Source organism: Azolla caroliniana, unplaced genomic scaffold, assembly GCF_043228905.1.
Source record: "Azolla caroliniana isolate FFs.n. ecotype wild unplaced genomic scaffold, voAzoCaro1.0.p SCAF_7, whole genome shotgun sequence".
Lineage (NCBI taxonomy): Eukaryota > Viridiplantae > Streptophyta > Polypodiopsida > Salviniales > Salviniaceae > Azolla > Azolla caroliniana.
The window spans coordinates 4,218,185-4,235,672 of record NW_028230442.1 but is presented as its reverse complement, the minus strand read 5'-3'; the positions used below and the strand labels follow the sequence as shown (position 1 = coordinate 4,235,672).

The window sequence follows — 17,488 nt, the reverse complement described above, 5'->3', positions numbered from 1 at the left end:
TTGACAAGATTCTAACACTTGACAACATATCCAATGGTATGACCAAAAGTCTTACGAAGATTGATTTGAATATTTGCTCGATCAAATGGCCTTGACGTTTATTCTAACATTGATGAGCTAAGTCGATTATATTGTATTTCCCATTAGATAGAGTGTTAAACTTTAGTGTGTGTGGTAATGACCACATATGTTATGAGCTTTGTACTAGTTATTTATTTAAATATCCAAAAGGGGTATGTCAAACCCTAAGTTGTATCCTATTTAAATATGCTAGTAAAAGATTGAACTTTACGATAGTAGAGAATAATTTTGTATGTGCATACACACACACACACTGTGTGTGTGTGTGTGTGTGTGTGTGTGTGTGTGTGTGTGTGTGTGTGTGTGTGTGTTCATGGTTATTTGGTTCTATTGGCATGAAACTTAGATGGACAAAGTCATCTTAGTTCCACACCTACTACTGCAACAGATTCTACTCCCCCAATCTCAACAATTGCAATGTGAATGATAGCTTGTATGAGATTATCTCAATAGAGGCTATAGGATGGAAGGTCTTTAACTTCCGGTTTGAGTTTGTTCATATTTGAATATACACACTTGCATTTTGGGGTTGTTCACATGCCAGGGTGTATATACATGCAAGGCTACATCCAATGTGTATTGTACTACAATTTGATAAGGATGCACGTTTCGCCTATGTGACACTTGCAATTGGGGGATGTTCACATGCAATTGTGTATATACATGCAAGGATATATTCCAATGTGTATTGGACTAAGATTCGATGAGAATGCACATTTGGCCTCTTGCTCTTAACTATGTTGAGAGATCAACTTGTACCATTTTGTGAGAGTAATAGGATTGTAACGCTTACCCATGAAGACAAACTTTTGTCAAATAGGTCTCATTCAAGTGTGTTTGGAATATATTTTGAGGATTGCCTTGAAATATTCATAGGCATCGGTATTCATTCTTAGTTATTTCCTTCAAGTAGTATGGTAACATAACAAAGATGGAAGTATGATGACCATAATTGTGGAGTATATGTTATAAATGGTAACTTCCAATCTTTTGAACACCTCATTTTGGGTTTGGGTTTTGGATGTTATGATTTGTGGGGAGTGGGTTAGGGATGTTAAAAAGTGGTTATTTTTTATTAATCATTCATTAATATTGTATTAATTACTTATACCATGCATTTTGACGGATTATTAAACAAACAAACATGTATTAGTGGAGAAATAAATTGAGTAAATGGTGGTGCATTGGGTTGATAAACACTCTCATTTTGTTAGGCAACTTCATACTAAAGTCAATAATTGTTTCTTACAAATGCAAAGAAAGGGAAGGAATACCAACATGACAATGGTTGCTTATAGCAAGTGGTCATCATGTAAACTTTAGTATTGTTCCCGACAATGGTTGTTGCCATTGGAGAAAACAAGCATAAATGGTATTTTAGTATTTCTATGGTCCATTCATTCCCATCATCCCTGACTCTCTTGATATATATCAACAATTTAAGTAAATTTTTTTATTAGAATCGAGTGCAAGTATGGGGAAAGAAAATAAAGCAAAAATTCTCCATGTGAATCCTTAAAAACGAGTAGATACGTGTTGAGAATCAAACTCAACTTCCCTAGTGTGCGAACACACCTTAGCATATTCGAATGTGTGAACACCTCACCTCCTAATATAACAACTAGGGTGTCATAGAACGTAAAAGTTCTATGACACATATTTAGTGTAGTTAAGTCTCCACCTCTCTTTAGTAATCGGTGGTTGTAGAAAGAGAATATAGAGAGAAGGTGACTACATAAGCACCTCTCTCCCCCTCCTTGTAATTGTTGGTTGTCTTATTCTTGTTAATACAATTATTATTGTTTTCTATACACGTTGTGTTCTCTCTCTCTCTCTCTCTCCCCCTTGACTACACACACACACACACATACACATTCCACTTCACAAAATTATATCCGATTCTTTACATGGTATCACGATGCTTGGTAGCTTGATCCAAGCCCATCGTATTCACATGTGTTATGTCTAAGCGTACATTCACGAAGAATTGGTTGATCGTTGTAGCAGCAACTTGCACAGTTCTATCACAAAGAAGAAGAAGATTCAACATGAATACTCAGATGGGAGGCACTCTTCCCACCGAGAAACTCGATAGAAACAATTTCACATCTTGGGAGTACAAGATGCACCACCCCCCACCCCTCAATGCTTGTCTTGTTCTTCATGATCTCTCTCACCATCATACCATTCACCATGTTCACTATTACACCATGTCTATCTTCATCATCAATCATCATCGTCATCATTATTAGTAACCCTAACCCTAAAACATTAACATACATCCGAGAGGCAAAAACGTCAAAGGAGACGTGGGAGAATCTCAAAAAGATATTTGTGGCTAACACGACCACAAGAAAGCTTCAACTCCGTCAAGAGTTGAACAACATACAATAGAGGGACATGTCAATTGGCAACTACACCTTGAAGATCAAAGAGCTCTGTGACTCCCTTGGGTCGATCAATGTTAACATTGACGACGATGAAATGGTGTAGATATGCCTCGGAGGCCTAGCAGCTCGGTTCGGCACCATACGGTCGATAGTCCTCACGAGGGAGAAACCTCCCTCCTTCAATCTCTAATCGATGCTACTGGTCGAAGAAAATCATGTTCGGACAAGAAGCAATGTGCAAGAAGGACACATGCTCTATTTCAATTTTGATGGAGGAAGAGGACAAGGTCATGGAAGAAGAGGTTGATTCAGCCAAGGCCGACACAACCAAGAACAATCCCAAGAACACAACTTCTACTACCGGCAAGATATTTCAAATGCGCGAGGCGGAGCGTATGGTAGAAGGGGGAGCAATCATGACGGACCCAACCAACAAAACAATTCTGTTCAATGCGGATATCGTGGCAAATTCGGCCACTATGAGGCAGAGTGTTGGAAGAAGAAGAGTGAGTCGGCTTCCACAAACTGACAACTCACCAACCATGCCTCAAACTCTGACTACAACGATTTTGGCGGAATGTTCACGATGCAACATAGAGTGAATTCGATGAGGGCATCAAGCTTGACAAGCACCTCCCACTCAGAAAAATGTATGGTTTGTGGATTCAGGTGCATCCAATCACATGACGTCTCATGAAGATTGGTTTCGAGAATTGCGAAAACCCGAACGAACCGGCTATGTGGAAATAGGGGATGACACAATTCACCCCATTTAGCATGTTGACATTCGACGAAGAGGGCAACAAGTCCTACATTAAGAACGTCTTGCATGTTCCAACAATAACGAAGAATTTGGTCTCGATCGGCCAGATCGTGGAATAGGGCATGCAAGTTCGCTTCTACGACAACAAGTGCTTCATTGAAAAGGAAGGCCGAATATTCATCCTTGATTCTTACGAGATGAAATCAACAATGTATGCTAAGGGCCGTAAAGCCAACACTGACATAAAGCTGTGGCACAAACGAATTGGTCACATCAATCTCTAGAAGCTCAAAGGAATGCTTTCAAAAGGAGTCGTCATCAGACTCCTAACCTTTATCGAGAAGGAGATTATGGGTGTATGCGAAGTCTGCCAGTTCGGCAAACAACATCGTCAACGTTCCCGAAAGAGAGGAATGTGAGAAAAGGGATCCTAGATGTAGTACAGTCAAATGTATGGGGACCAACCCAAACGACAACATGCGGTGGTTGCCGATACTATGTGACGTTCATCGATGACTTTTCTAGACACACAGGGATCTACCCTATGCGGCAGAAGAGTGAAGTGTTCGGACACTTCCAAAAATTCAAAAACGAAGTCGAAAATGCAATCGGTCAGCATGTCTGATGCCTTTGATCGGATGGCGGCAAGAAGTATTTCTCTGATGCCTTCACAACATACCTTCGACAAGAAGGAATTCGGCGGGAGTTCACCTACCGACACACACCTCAACAAAACGAAGTAGCCGAACGAAAGAACCGGCATATGCTCGAGGTGGCAAGGGCAATGATGAATGAGAAACATCTGTAACCGAAATTGTATTGGGTTGAAGCGGTGAACACGGGCCCCTATCTAATTAATTGTTGAGCAACATCCAGATTACACAATGTCACCCCTCACGAGAAGTTCTATGGAAAGAAGTTGGACCTATCCCACGTCAGGATATTCGGCTTGATTGCATACGTTGTCGTGACGATTTTCGGCTACGGTGTGAAACCGAGTGAGACGAATAAACCAAGGATGTGCAACATTGCACATGCACTTAGCAAATAAAACTAAGGCCTAGTGGCACTTGAGTTCATACAGAGGGGTGCAAGCAAGGTTTGAACATTGCACCTCTAAAATACAAGATGATTGCCTTACCATTAGGACAACTATCATATAATATAGATTCCATGTATTTCCTTTTTATATACAAATTATAGATGAAACAACCATAGAGAACCATGTGCACAAAACCATGGTTCTAAACCCATGGTTTGTGCATGACATAAGCAAAACCGTGTGCACAAAACCATGGTTTTAGCCCATGGTTTTGTGCATGTCGCAAGCATGGAAAGACCTATAAAAGCCTTTATTTGAGCTTGTGTAAGGGGGCTCAATATGTGATATCACCAACACCACTATCATCAATATAATTATATAATTCTTTATCTTCTTCATATTTTTCTACTTCTCAAGTGTACAATCTTTCTTCTTCTCAAGTAAACAAATTTCATCTAATCTTACATTGATCGTCATCTCTTCGATAAGTCTGCGAACATCCTCCCCAATCCAAGACCCCGGTGGTTGCTCGAGTAGCACACGCACGCGCGAATCTTCGCGACAACGTTACGTGCACATTTAGCATACGTCAGGATATCTTGACGAAAAGTAGCAAAAGCTAGATCCCAAGTAAGAGAAATGTATCCTCGTGGGGTACTCACTCAAACAAATGGGGTACAAGTGCTTCAACCCCTCTACCAAGAAGGTACAAGTGAGTAGGGATGTCGTATTCGACGAATCAGCATCCTAGTACACAACCGAATCAACTCCATCTGACCCAAGTGAAACCGATTTTGATATAAACTCGGAGGAGATGATCAACCAAGGCTCACAACAGAGGAAAGTCCAATCTCAACCAGATTGAGTGAACCACAAGAGCCATTGAGTGACCAAAGCACGACGCGATCGAGTCCGAAATAGGACAAAGGAAAGGCTAAAATGCCCGAGAACGAAGACTCAAATGGAAACAAATTGAATCACTCACCTGACAATGAGTATGGTGGATTGGATGTGCCTAGCATGAGGACACCACGTCGCTCAACCCGATAGAAGAACGTAGTCAGCCGATTCGACTATAGTGACTACATGGCATATCATCATCCATTCAAGATGAAGGTGGTGACAGTCCGAGAGCCGGAAACTTTTTTCGAAGTTGCGAAGGACCCACGATGGGTTGAAACGATGAATGACGAGAGATGCAAGCACTCTCCAAAAATGAGACATGGGATCTCGTTCCCTCTTCACCCCACCAGAAGGCAATCGGGTGCCGGTGGATATACAAGGTGAAGCACAATGCCAAAGGCACCGTCAATTGGTATAAGGCCGAGTTTGTGGCAAAGGGCTATGCCCAAATGCATGGGGTTGATTACAAAGAGACCTTTGCCCCGATGGCAAAGATGACAACCATCCAAACCGTGATCGCGTGTGTAGTAGCAAAGGGGTGGCACCTTCATCAAATGGACGTAAAGAATGTATTTCTACAAGACGAGTTAGAAGAGGAGGTGTACATGGTACAACCACCCGGATTCAAGTCGACTATGCATCCGACTGTTGTCTGCCGACTTAAAAAGCCTTTCTACGGTCTCAAGCAAACACCTTGAGCATGACATTCGAATATAACCCACTATTTTCAGCAAATCGACTTCAAAATGTCCAAGTTTGACAATTCCTTGTTAATTCAAAGTGACTCTAGAGGACAACTATTCATCATAATTTATGTGGACAACTTGATCATTGGAGGAGAGCACATCAACGAGCGTTACGCTATGTGAGTGGGATGATGGATTTTGGCATCCTCTACAAATCGGCCACACTTGTTTGACTTGAAGGGTACACCGATGCCAATTGGGCAGGCCACAAAGCTAACAGACGATTAACATCGGGATTCGTCTTCTCTCTCGACAATGGAGCCATATCGTGGAGTAGTAAGAAGTAGCCGACAAATCACACTATTGAGCACAGAAGCCAAATACACGGGCGCGATTGTCACCGCATGTGAAGCCATTTGGCTCAAGAGAATATTGATGGATCTGGGTTGTTAATAATTAGGTAATAATTAGGGTTAATTAGTGACTAATTATGTGAGTAGTTAAGCAGCGGAAGATTATGTGATATGTGTGTGTGAGGAAAAGAGGGAGAAAGTTACACTTATGAACAATAATATAAATGGGGGATGATTAACGAGAGTGTATATTTAAAAGTATCATCTAATACAAAAATACCCAAAATGAGGTATATATACATCTAATGTGCAAAGGTGCACATGTGTGAGTAGAATATAGGTACAAAGGTGTAAGTCCTATATTAAATGATCATGGGAGTGGAGGATCTACAATGTATCCCACCCAAATACAAAATCTTATTTAAGGCTTTAAGGTCAACACACTAACTAGATTCTATCTAGGTAACTACTAAGTTACGTGTGTTGACTAACTAACTAAATCTAGTTGAGCTTGATATCTCATCATGAGCGTTCCCATTAAGGATTCAATTATCTTATATTGCGACAACATGAGCAACATCCACATGGCTAGCAACACAATTTTCCACGCTCAGACTAAGCACATTGAGGTGCATTATCGCTTCATTCGAGAATGTTTCCTGGCTAGAGATGTCGACTTGCAACACATCAACACGAATCAACAGACGACCGACATCTTCAGGAAGGCCTTGGGAGTTGACAAGCTACGGTAGTTCACGACGAACCTCGATCTCTCGATCATCGACCAACTAGGGGGACTAAGAAACCGATCGACATGATGTCGATCGAAGAACAGACCGAGTGAGTCGACTATTCATAGCCGAAGCCGGAGCCGACACAAAGCCGATCCGAGAACTAGTATGAATCCCGAACCAACCATTCGAGGAACGAAGTTGTGTTTGAAGGGGCGTGCTGAGAATTAAACTCAACATCCCCAGTGTGGGAACACACCTTAGCATATTCAAGTGTGTGAACACCCCACCTCCTAATATAGTAACTAGTGTGTCATAGAACATTAAAGTTATATAACACATATTTAGTGTAGTTAAGTCTTCACCTCTCTTTTAGTAAGCGGTGGTTGTAGAAAGAGAATATAGAGAGAAGGTGACTACATAAGCACCTCTCTCCCGCTTCTTGTAACTGTTGGTTGTCTTATTCTTGTTAATACAGTTATTCTTGTTTTCTGTACACATTGTGTTTTCTCTCTCTCTCTCTCTCAACTACACACACACACACACATTCTGCTGCACAAAATCAGATCCGATTCTTTACAATACGGAAAGGCTCCTTTCTCTTTGGCTTTTTTTTTTTGGGGGGGGGGGGGGCATTTAGTGAAATAAAGAGAAATACAAAGGGATATAATTTTTTTTTGAATAAAGTAAAGCAGAAAATAGCAGGGCTATTTATGTAAAATCCATAAACTTATTGTTCATCTTTGATTTTTAGCTTCATTTCACAAAGTCAGAGAGACTCAGAGAGAGAGAGAGAGAGAGAGAGAGAGATCCATTGAATAAATGTTCCGAGTTTCTGATTCATACGAAACCATCGCTTGACCTGATGCCTGCTGCACCAGGTACATTCTTTCTGTTTAACCTGTTCCCTTCCCTTTCTATCCTCTCCGAAAGTCTTTGAAACATTTGAGAGATGTATGGTTGTGGTTCTGTGGTCCTGAGAGTTTGTCCCTTTTGCTTCGTTTATTGTTCTATATGCTGTTTTCCGGAGAATTTCCATGTTTTTTCTAGGGATTGAATGTCCTTTGAAGAAGTTTCATATTGGAAATTGTGGATGATGAGAGGGTAAACGGATGTGCAAAGATGTAAAAGAGACTTATGAGGATTAAAGAGGAAGACAAGAGATACAGAGGCGCACAAAATATAAAGATGCGTGAAAAATGTAAAGAGCCATATGCAATGTAGGACGACCTGCAAAATGATAAAGAGAACAATGAGGGATCAAATGATGTGTAAAATCGGGACTAGAATGATGAAAGGTGAAGAGACGTGCAAAATATAAAGAGAGTGATGAGATGTAAAGATATTTGCAAAATGTAAAGAGAATGAAGAGAGATAAAGAGATGTGCAAAATGGTAGATAGAATGATGAGAGATAAAGAGATGCACAAAATGGTAGAGAGAATGATGGGAGATAAAGAGATGTGCAAAATATAAAGAGATTAATAAGAGGTAAAGAGATGTGCAAAAGGATTAAAGAAAATCACTAGAGATAAAGAGACGAGCAGACATGCCCCTGTTTTATTGAGTACATTTAGATATGTGAATTTTTTTAATTTTTTGGTTGATATTCTGTTTTTCACAGGAATCTCCATCTTGTTGTTACAAGGGATTTCTTAAAGGATATGTTGATGGGAAATTTAGCAATCTCAATACCTCACCTAGTAGACAATGCGAAAACATGTTCCTTTTCATGTCTAGCATTTAGATTTGCCAAAATAAATTAGATAACAAAAGAAAAATTCATTTGTGGGCCTAATATTTAGATGTGCAATTTTTTCCTTTTTGGTGTAATGTTGTGTTATTCCAAGCATTTACATTTTGTTTTTAGTGTTTTTAGCAATGTATTTCCTAAAGGTTGTATGATAACGAGAAATTAATCAATCTTAATGCCTCACTATTAAGATGAGGTATAATAAGGTGAGATGGACTACAGGAAAACTGATGGATTGATGTTAATTTTGGTTATGAATATGTGAGCACCAATCTTTATTATTAGAGTATGGTGCTTACATGTTAAGGTTTTGGTTCATATACACTAAAACTAAGCAAAACAATCATTTAATAGAAAGGGCATAATGAAAGAGAACACACCATATCGTATGATCAGCCTGAATCCCTTATTGTATTGACAATGAGAACTAAAGAGATGATCTACCTAACAGACAAGTCATGGGATTGATTTTCAGGCTGCTCCCAAAATTCTTCCTCAATGCTATATATCTTGTGAGATTCGGATATTCATATTATTTATTGAAACTGCATACATTTTCCTCCTTTTATTGACACTATTCATGTAGATTTCATGGATATTTTCTGAAAAGCTAGTAGTAGTAAACACATTATTAAGAAGAACATCTATAATGAAGCAAAAAACAAACAGTAGGAAAACAGTTGTGGGAAAAAATCATCGAAATATATAATTCATATTGTGTTTGCAACACGGAGTTGCAACAGTAAGGTTTGCAAACTTACTGTGAGTCACATGCAGTGACAGGTGTTGTTGAAGTAGTAAAGTTTGGCTACTGAAGAAGGCTGTTTAGATCCAGATGGGACAGCCTTAAGCTTGTTGTGTGGGCAGCAGAAGATATTCCTCTAATATGGATATCAAAACAAGAATGATAAAAGGAGATTCTTATTAGGTGCAAATGCAATAGAAAATCAGGGTTTTGGATGGAAGGACGATAACAAGAGGTTTAAGACTACAATTTAGTGGCAGAAATTCGTAGAAATTCAGCTTTTTGGTGCCATAATTTGAGCCACAATTAATTCAAGGATATTCATGTTGAAGTGTAAACCCATGTTTTATTGTCACTCCCTTCTTCAAAATTTTTAGGTTTGCTCTTTCAGTACCATGATCTGATTCCAAAGGTCGCTACACTTGGAGTTACGTTGTTTTCAATCTTGGTCTAGTTGATATACCATCTCTGGTGTTGCCAAACTTTTGGTGTTCCTGGTTTTCGACGTGTCAATGTGTGTCTTATCAGTGTTTGTGTGAGTAAAGGCCAGTTCCAGTTAGTGTTTAATCCAGATTCCATACCCACCTTCATCACAATTACATTACCCATATGCGTATGAGATTAAAATAATCCTAGTTAGCCACTGGACTTTCCCCGTGATCTAATGGCCTATCTGTCTTGGGCCACTCTTGAATGGATATCTTTTGGTTGCGTAGTCAAAAACACTTCAGACATCATGTGATTGTTTGTTTATCTAACAAATGGACCATGTAACATTTTGATAAAAATGGCTTGGCTTATGGAATGCATCAAAATATGTGAATTATGAAGATATTTTAATCTCATAACTGTCATACTCAAGTCCAGTGGGTTTCGGGATAAACTATGACATTTTTGTGACAAACACGAGGCAACACTTCTTCTTTTTAATAAACCTTGTCTAAAGCTCTCCATGTTTCAGCTTTTATATATTCTCACTTGGTCTTATACATACTATTTTGCAGGTCAAGATTGCTTATAGTTTTTCAATTATGGAGGCTGACAATGATATTGAGGTAATTTTGTTCTGAAATTACATGCATCAAAATGTGTCATTTCAGCATGGGGATTTGTATGGGTCTTGTGTGTAGCATGCTAAGAGATAGGTGAATGAATTATAAACTAGATTGAAAGATTGGTAAGATTAGAAATACTGGACAAACACTATTCTTGCAAGCTTCTAAAGGGAGTATTGGTATTGATTCTGTAAATGAAAGACGCATATATACAAATCATCGTGAAATAAGAGTAATCAATGTCAAAAATATTTATAGCTGCAGAGAAACTGTCATGGGAATGGCATCAACAGTGAGATTAACTCCTTTGCGGCATCATGTCTCTTTCCCATGACATCCAATTCAAAGCTGTAGAAGTGTTTTAGTATCTTTCCCATGACATCCATTGATCTATCTTCTCTGCTTTCAATAATTACTCTGATGCTATTTCTTAACCTAACCATGCTTGATGGCATTTACTTCCGTACATGGCTCTTTATCACAAATTAATCTACAGTATGTACTCACATACCCTGCATGAATATCACAACTTACAATAATGTAGTTGATTATTCTAGGTTTATAACAAAAGCCCTGTATTAAAAGTTAGAAATAGTGATTATGTTGCCGTAGTCACAATGTGAAATAATCAAAGATCAATGGAATGGGAGGTGATTAAAATCTTATGAACAATCAGTTGAAGTCCTGGAATTGTGCCCTCATCATGGAGTGGATAGTGATTGATTTACACACCTTTGAGATTTATGTTGCCTAGAATCATAGAGGGCAAAACATAGGATGTTAGAAAATCAGGGATACATGAACTGCAGCTGCTTCACCCTTCCCTCCCGTCAATGTTAATCTTAATCTATATATTATTCTACACGTCAACAGGTCATGAAATACCTCCATGGATAAATCATATCATGTGCCATGATCTCATCATCCAATGTCTGCAAAATCCATTGATCATTTATATGTGAAAATCATAATTATGGAAGTTCTGGAATTGAGCCTTCATCATGGAATGGATGGTGATTGATTTCCTCATCCTTGTAGTTAAAAGTGTGTAGAATTGTAAAGGCAAAAAAGAATAATCAGGGATACACCAAATGCAGCTGTTTCACCCTTCCCTCCTGTCAATATTAATCTTAAACTTGATGTCCACAACTTGCTGAAAAACGAAATGCGATGTTGGTGTATGTGTTCACTGTGTCCTTCAAGAGCATGTTTTCTTATTCATTCTAATAGGAGATATATGAGGTTTTTACTGTATACAGCATGTCTAGGTTGCTTTGGGGCCAGATTGAAATTCGTTATTGTGCAAGGGATGGTTGCCAGGTTACCTACTGCTGCATAGAAGCCTGATTTTTCTTCATCTTTGTTTGTTTCTCAGCAGTCACAGAAACAAGAACAGAGGCAGATGTCATTGGTACCCTATGAAACGTCGTGCTGGGGATGCGGAGTACGTTTAATTCTTCCCTCCATTGTTCCTGTGTATAAATGTGGTTGGTGTGGGGCTATTTCTAACAATGATACCCAGACAAGAAAGGAAGGATGGTGGCTGAAATGCTCATATGCATTGGACCGCATTCTAGTCGCCATAATAACCTTCTTGGTGCTTCTTATTATTTGTCAGTAAGATACTCCTATTTGTAAATCCCTCTTTTTCAAATCACCCTTTCTGATTCTCTTAGTCTCTTTTTCTTCTTTTTTGGGAATTATTGTTTGGCAGGTGGTGGAATGTGGGCCGTCTTCCCTATTATGTTTACATTTTTCAGTTTTTCATTCTGGGTTCACATTGTAATCACAGTCCTTCTTTCCTTCAATACACTATTCAATTACTGGGTTGCAGCCTATGTACAAGCGGGGCCTGTACCACATATAGCTTATGGAGATGCTGAATATGTTGGTAAAGGCGATTTAGATGGACATCGCTTTTGCTATATTTGTCAAAAGCCAAAGCCACCAAGAGCACACCATTGTAGATCATGTAAGACATGTGTCTTGGACATGGATCATCATTGCCCATTTGTAAGTGAATTTCTCAAAACTGTTTATTTCTCTTGAAGGCCGAGAATTTTTTTATTTGTTTTGGGAATAAAGCCAAAATACCCCTAACTTTACAAATTGCCAGAATACCGATACAGTTTTAAAGATGATGAGAATGCCGCACATTCTTTAAGAACAAAATACCCCTGCTATTTAATTTACTCGAAATTACCACAAAAAAATTTAGATTATTAGAGTTGAATCTATATCTCGGCTATTATTACGAGATCCCATTAATATAATCGTACAAAACTTAGAGCTATTCTGGTAAATTACTTAAAAGTTAGGGGTAATTTTGATGTTTTTCTTGAGCGTTTTTTTGTGCAAGGCCAGTAATTTGCTTTCATGTAATCCAGATCGGAAACTGTGTAGGAGCTGCAAATCACAGATCGTTCCTTCTTTTCCTCTTTTTTAGTGTGATAAGCAACCTTTATGTATGTGTCATGTCAGTGGCAACAATTGCTAAGGTTTGGAGTGACCGGCTCAAGTCCGGAGAGATACACTTAGGTGGCTGGAATATGAACAAGATGGAAGTGTTCATCTCCTTTTTGGTGGCATGGCTTGGAAACTCCATGTCTTCATCTGTGAGGGCTATTGGGTTAGTCTACCTTGTTGTATTAAGTTTGTCAGTAACAATAGGTGTTGGATTGCTACTTTATCAACAAATCCATCATCTTTATGATGGCGAGACATTTATAGATTCTCTTCAACAACATAATGGAATCTATAGGGGGATTACACCTCCAATTCGAGGCTGGAAGAATCTGCAAAGGCTGTTTGGCCACGGTCATCCTGTCTTCTGGATACTTCCCAAATTGGTTGTTTCTCAGGATATCAAATTACAATAGAAAAATGAATCAGTCAAACAAGCCAATGATCAAATAACCAATGAAACATCTTTTTGTACTTGTAACATGTACATGTCCTTTTTTCTGAGTTAATTCATTTTCAGAGAAAGTAGATGGATTTTCTCTTTATAACTCAAAATTCATTTATGCTTATGTTTCTATCCAATCGTAACTACAACCTAATCAAGCTGTCCTGATGGCTATGTACAATAGATTTTGCCTTTTCCAGATTTATTCTTAAATACTATCTTTTTTGGAGAACATGTTTCTTGTCTAGACATTGATTCTATTATTGGTCCACTATGAATTCTATTGGGCATCCATAGTGGGCTCTATTGGAATACAACTTGGCAGCAAACTTATTATACTATCTTGGAAGGCTCTCATTGCAACCCAATTGGTATGAGAATCCATGGCCACCAAAATGTATAAATTAGTTTATCAAGGAGAGATTGGGCCCATAGTATCAAGGCTCCATTTCTAGATGGATCACAAGAATATTGCTTTTGTTGACAACATGACGCAAGTGTAAAATGTGAAAACGTAAAAGAGAAGTCCAACATAGAACCTACAACTATTGAAATGTGTTTGATAGTGGGTTGCCATGGTTTTCAAAAATATGACAACCTTCATATTCTAACTTCGTATTCGATTTGACTAAAAACAATAGAACAATTAAAGTTCATTGAAGTGATGCTTGTGAAGAAAAATGTACTTGTGAAAACATTTGAAGCTATTTTATTCAGCAGAATATGGATGTAGTATTATGCACAATTTAACGTATACCATATTTTTTACGAATATACCTTCATATAATACACATGAAAATGTAGAATGGGGTTATCATTTAGTGCAATGTACATTAAAATGTTTAAAGTAAACCAATTCTAATAGAGGTCTCAACTTTACCTTGTCCATGCTCAGTTGATCCAAGTATACTATTTGGGAACATAATTTTTGGATATTGATGTTTTAGTTAGACATGGAACCAAATCAAAGGTGACCTTGGATTTTTTTTCAAAATAAAGTTGGAGAGCAAGTTTACTTTTTGTTGCGTTGTCATGATGTGGTGAGCCTGAAGGTGGGAACGTGGAAAAGCAAAGGGGCCATGACGTCGTGATAACATGCGTGCATGTGCTACTCAAGCATACCAAGTGGGGACTTGGACCAAGGAGGACACAAGGGCTTGGAAGGTGCGGACGTTAGTGGACTTGAAAGCTCATGGGACTCGTAGGTTCTCTAGAGTCGAAGGCTTTTCAAAGTCGAAGGGAACCCAAACTCGAAGGTGCGTCAAACTCAAAAGGAGCCAAGAATTGAAGGCTCTTTAGATTTGAAGGCACTTTAGACTTGAAGGGATCCCAGGGTCGAAGGCTCTTCTGACTCAAAGGGAGCCCAAAGTCGAGTGTTCACTTTTGCTTAGTCGGTCGAGGAGAGTATGTGGGTATTCATTTGTCTCTCCCAAGGCTTGTCCCTTCAAGTTTCGTGTATTGCCACATGCGATCGATAGCCTTGAATACCCACTTACCCCATTACCAAATCAATAGACTTATTGCTTATGTATCACTACATTCTTAATGGTTACACTTTTGTACCATGGCCCCAAGATTCTGGATAACAATTGCAACAAGGGATTCTGTGGTGTTGGTCATTTGTTCGTAAGTACAACTTTGATATATGTGAATTATGTGTTTCATGGAGTTCTATATGCTAGTAAAGACAATGTGTTAAGAAGTAGTAACTATATAGTGTGGATGGCCTCAAATATGTCTCCGATACACACCCATGAAACAGAACACCCATACACATGTATCATATAATGGATACACATGGACACTCATTTACTTTATGATCCAACGTTAAATCTTTGGCATGTGTGAAATAAACATTTGTCAAGTTGTTGGTATAACTAGAGATAGTGTGTCATATCATATTGTTCAACCCCTTAAATATATGTTAGGATTTGCTGCAAAATACTGGTAACTTTGATATATATGAATTGAGCAATTGGTCGGGTTACATATGCTAGTACCAACAATGTATTGTTTGATATTGGCTATATGATCTTGGATAACATGCAATAATGGTATATAGGTTATGCGAGAAAGCCTACCTACTTTTTTTATATCAGCATATTCCTGTGGATGGTGACAAGTGAATGTTTATTACAATCTAAGATCTGCAGTGGAACCTATGGGCTTCCCCTAAAATAACACATGAACACCAGCTCTTTTTGCATGCCCCTCACAAACTCTTAAAGAAATTTACTTTCTCCGAAGTAGCCCAATGGTTTCTTATGGAGAGTTTTATAATGTACTTATAGTCTAACCAACGAAGTGGAGCCTGATGTGGTTGCATATAGGTTTGAACTGAACTCCATTTTGTGTATACATAGTCACTCTCACTCCAAAGGACCGTGGGCACCCTATCAAATTAAGTTATCTCAGGTGTTACACATTTTCTCGTTTATAAGCCTTCATTAGGGGGGACAAATTTGCCTCTGTGTGTTATTGTGTCTCACTGTCTCTGTCTCTCTCTGTCTCTCTTCGACTGAGCCCAATCCTTGCACGAATTCCTCTCACAACCACAATCTGCAGTCTCAATTGCAACATTCATTGGTAAAGTTCTTGAACATCGAGAGTCATTACTCGCTTTCACACGTATAATGTGAAATGTAATATTTTTGGTCTCATAGGTCATATTTGACCTCCGAAGATGATAATATAATCTGTCTATCTATCTCTCTGCCCAGATGTTTGTGGACTTCATTTGGGCGGACAAATTTGCCTCTGTGTGTTATTGTGTCTCAGTGTCTCTCTCTCTCTCCCGAAGACAATAATATAATCTATCTCTCTCTCTCTCTCTCTCTCTCTCTCTCTCTCTGCCCAGATGGGCGTGGGCTTCATTTGGGCGGACAAAATTGCTTCAGGTGTGAAATGGGACTTAGTAGGGTTTACACACAAACAAAACAACACACACAGACTTTCCTTCTTCTTCTTCTTCAGTTCTTCTTAATTTTTCTTCTCAGTCTGCTTCTTCTGCAGCACCATCATGGTAAGCCCCTCAGCTCCTTCCATCGATCGCCATGCCTCTCTTCTGCTAATATGCTTCTCGATCTCTCTCCCTGGCATCCTTTTCTTCTCTCTCTCTAAAGCCTCCGTCTTTCTCCGTCGATCTTTTCTCTCTAGGATTCTTCTATTTCATCACCATTGCCAATCTCTTCTCTCTTTTTTGTTGTTGTTGTTGTTTTCTTTTGCTCGATTCTCCATCTGTCGATTCTCTCTGAGACTATCTAATTCTCTAATCCTTCTTCTGGCAGGATACTCCTGTGAAGCTCGCCATTGTTGTGAAAGTGATGGGACGAACAGGTAGCAGAGGCCAGGTTACTCAAGTTAGGGTGAAGTTTCTAGATGACCAGAATCGTCTCATTATGAGGAATGTTAAAGGTCCTGTCAGAGAAGGTAAATAAGGTTATTCTTTCCTACTTCCCGTTTTTAGCTCCCGATATGTTCCCCTATGTCTTGGATGTTGATTACCTTTTCTCTTTTGCTATTTTCAGGTGATATTCTCACTCTCCTTGAATCTGAAAGAGAAGCGCGCAGACTTCGATAATCAAAAGACGATCATTATATGATGGCGGTGACGATGAATGAGGGTTAGTAGAGTTTTGTGCAAAATTTAGTAGAATCGGTGACAATGGTGACATGATTCAGAAGGAATTGGTAGAGCTTTTGCTAAATTTAGCGGAGTTTTGTGTATCTGAGATAATTATTTTTATCTGTGCTATTTCTTGAGCAAAGTCTATTGCGTTTGCATTGAAATTGGAGGGGGTTTGGTACAGCTTTCTTATTTTTATTTAGTTTGATTGTGCTCTTTACTTATGTATTAAAGTCGGTTCTTATCATATTTAAACTGCTACGTTAACTACTCGTATTAGTGTTTGCATACTGTTTTCTTGCAGTAATCAATCAAGGTTTTTACTGCTTAGATCTTCTCCTGATTCTTATGAAATTAATCAGCATATTAGTTATGAAGTTTTTTATTACAAGATGGGTATTTATTGATGGCATGTATATTCATTTATGGCCGTCTGAATTTGCATCATTTTTTG

At 38.7% G+C, this 17,488-nt stretch overlaps 2 protein-coding genes across 5 annotated transcripts; both read left to right on the top strand.

The window, feature by feature from the left end:
- Positions 1-7,710: 7,710 nt before the first annotated feature.
- On the top strand, positions 7,711-13,610 carry LOC147861613 (protein S-acyltransferase 11-like). Of its 4 annotated transcripts, none has more exons than XM_087322509.1 (5): positions 7,711-7,830; positions 10,451-10,501; positions 11,880-12,114; positions 12,216-12,514; positions 12,889-13,610. In XM_087322509.1, the coding sequence occupies exons 2-5, from the start codon at positions 10,478-10,480 to the stop codon at positions 13,378-13,380; spliced, it is 1,050 nt and encodes a 349-aa protein (XP_087178635.1). In that variant the 5' UTR covers positions 7,711-7,830; positions 10,451-10,477; the 3' UTR covers positions 13,381-13,610. The 4 variants fall into 4 exon arrangements, with proteins under 4 accessions (XP_087178635.1, XP_087178633.1, XP_087178634.1 ...); XM_087322507.1 differs by having other exon boundaries at positions 11,877-12,114; XM_087322508.1 differs by lacking the exon at positions 7,711-7,830 and adding an exon at positions 8,938-8,962 and having other exon boundaries at positions 11,877-12,114.
- A 3,071-nt stretch (positions 13,611-16,681) lies between these two features.
- LOC147861612 (small ribosomal subunit protein eS28) lies at positions 16,682-17,250 on the top strand (the record flags this gene model as incomplete). Its single annotated transcript, XM_087322412.1, has 2 exons — positions 16,682-16,838; positions 16,937-17,250. Coding segments are annotated over 2 exons (210 nt in total), but the record flags the coding sequence as incomplete, so codon positions are not given.
- Positions 17,251-17,488: the final 238 nt, after the last annotated feature.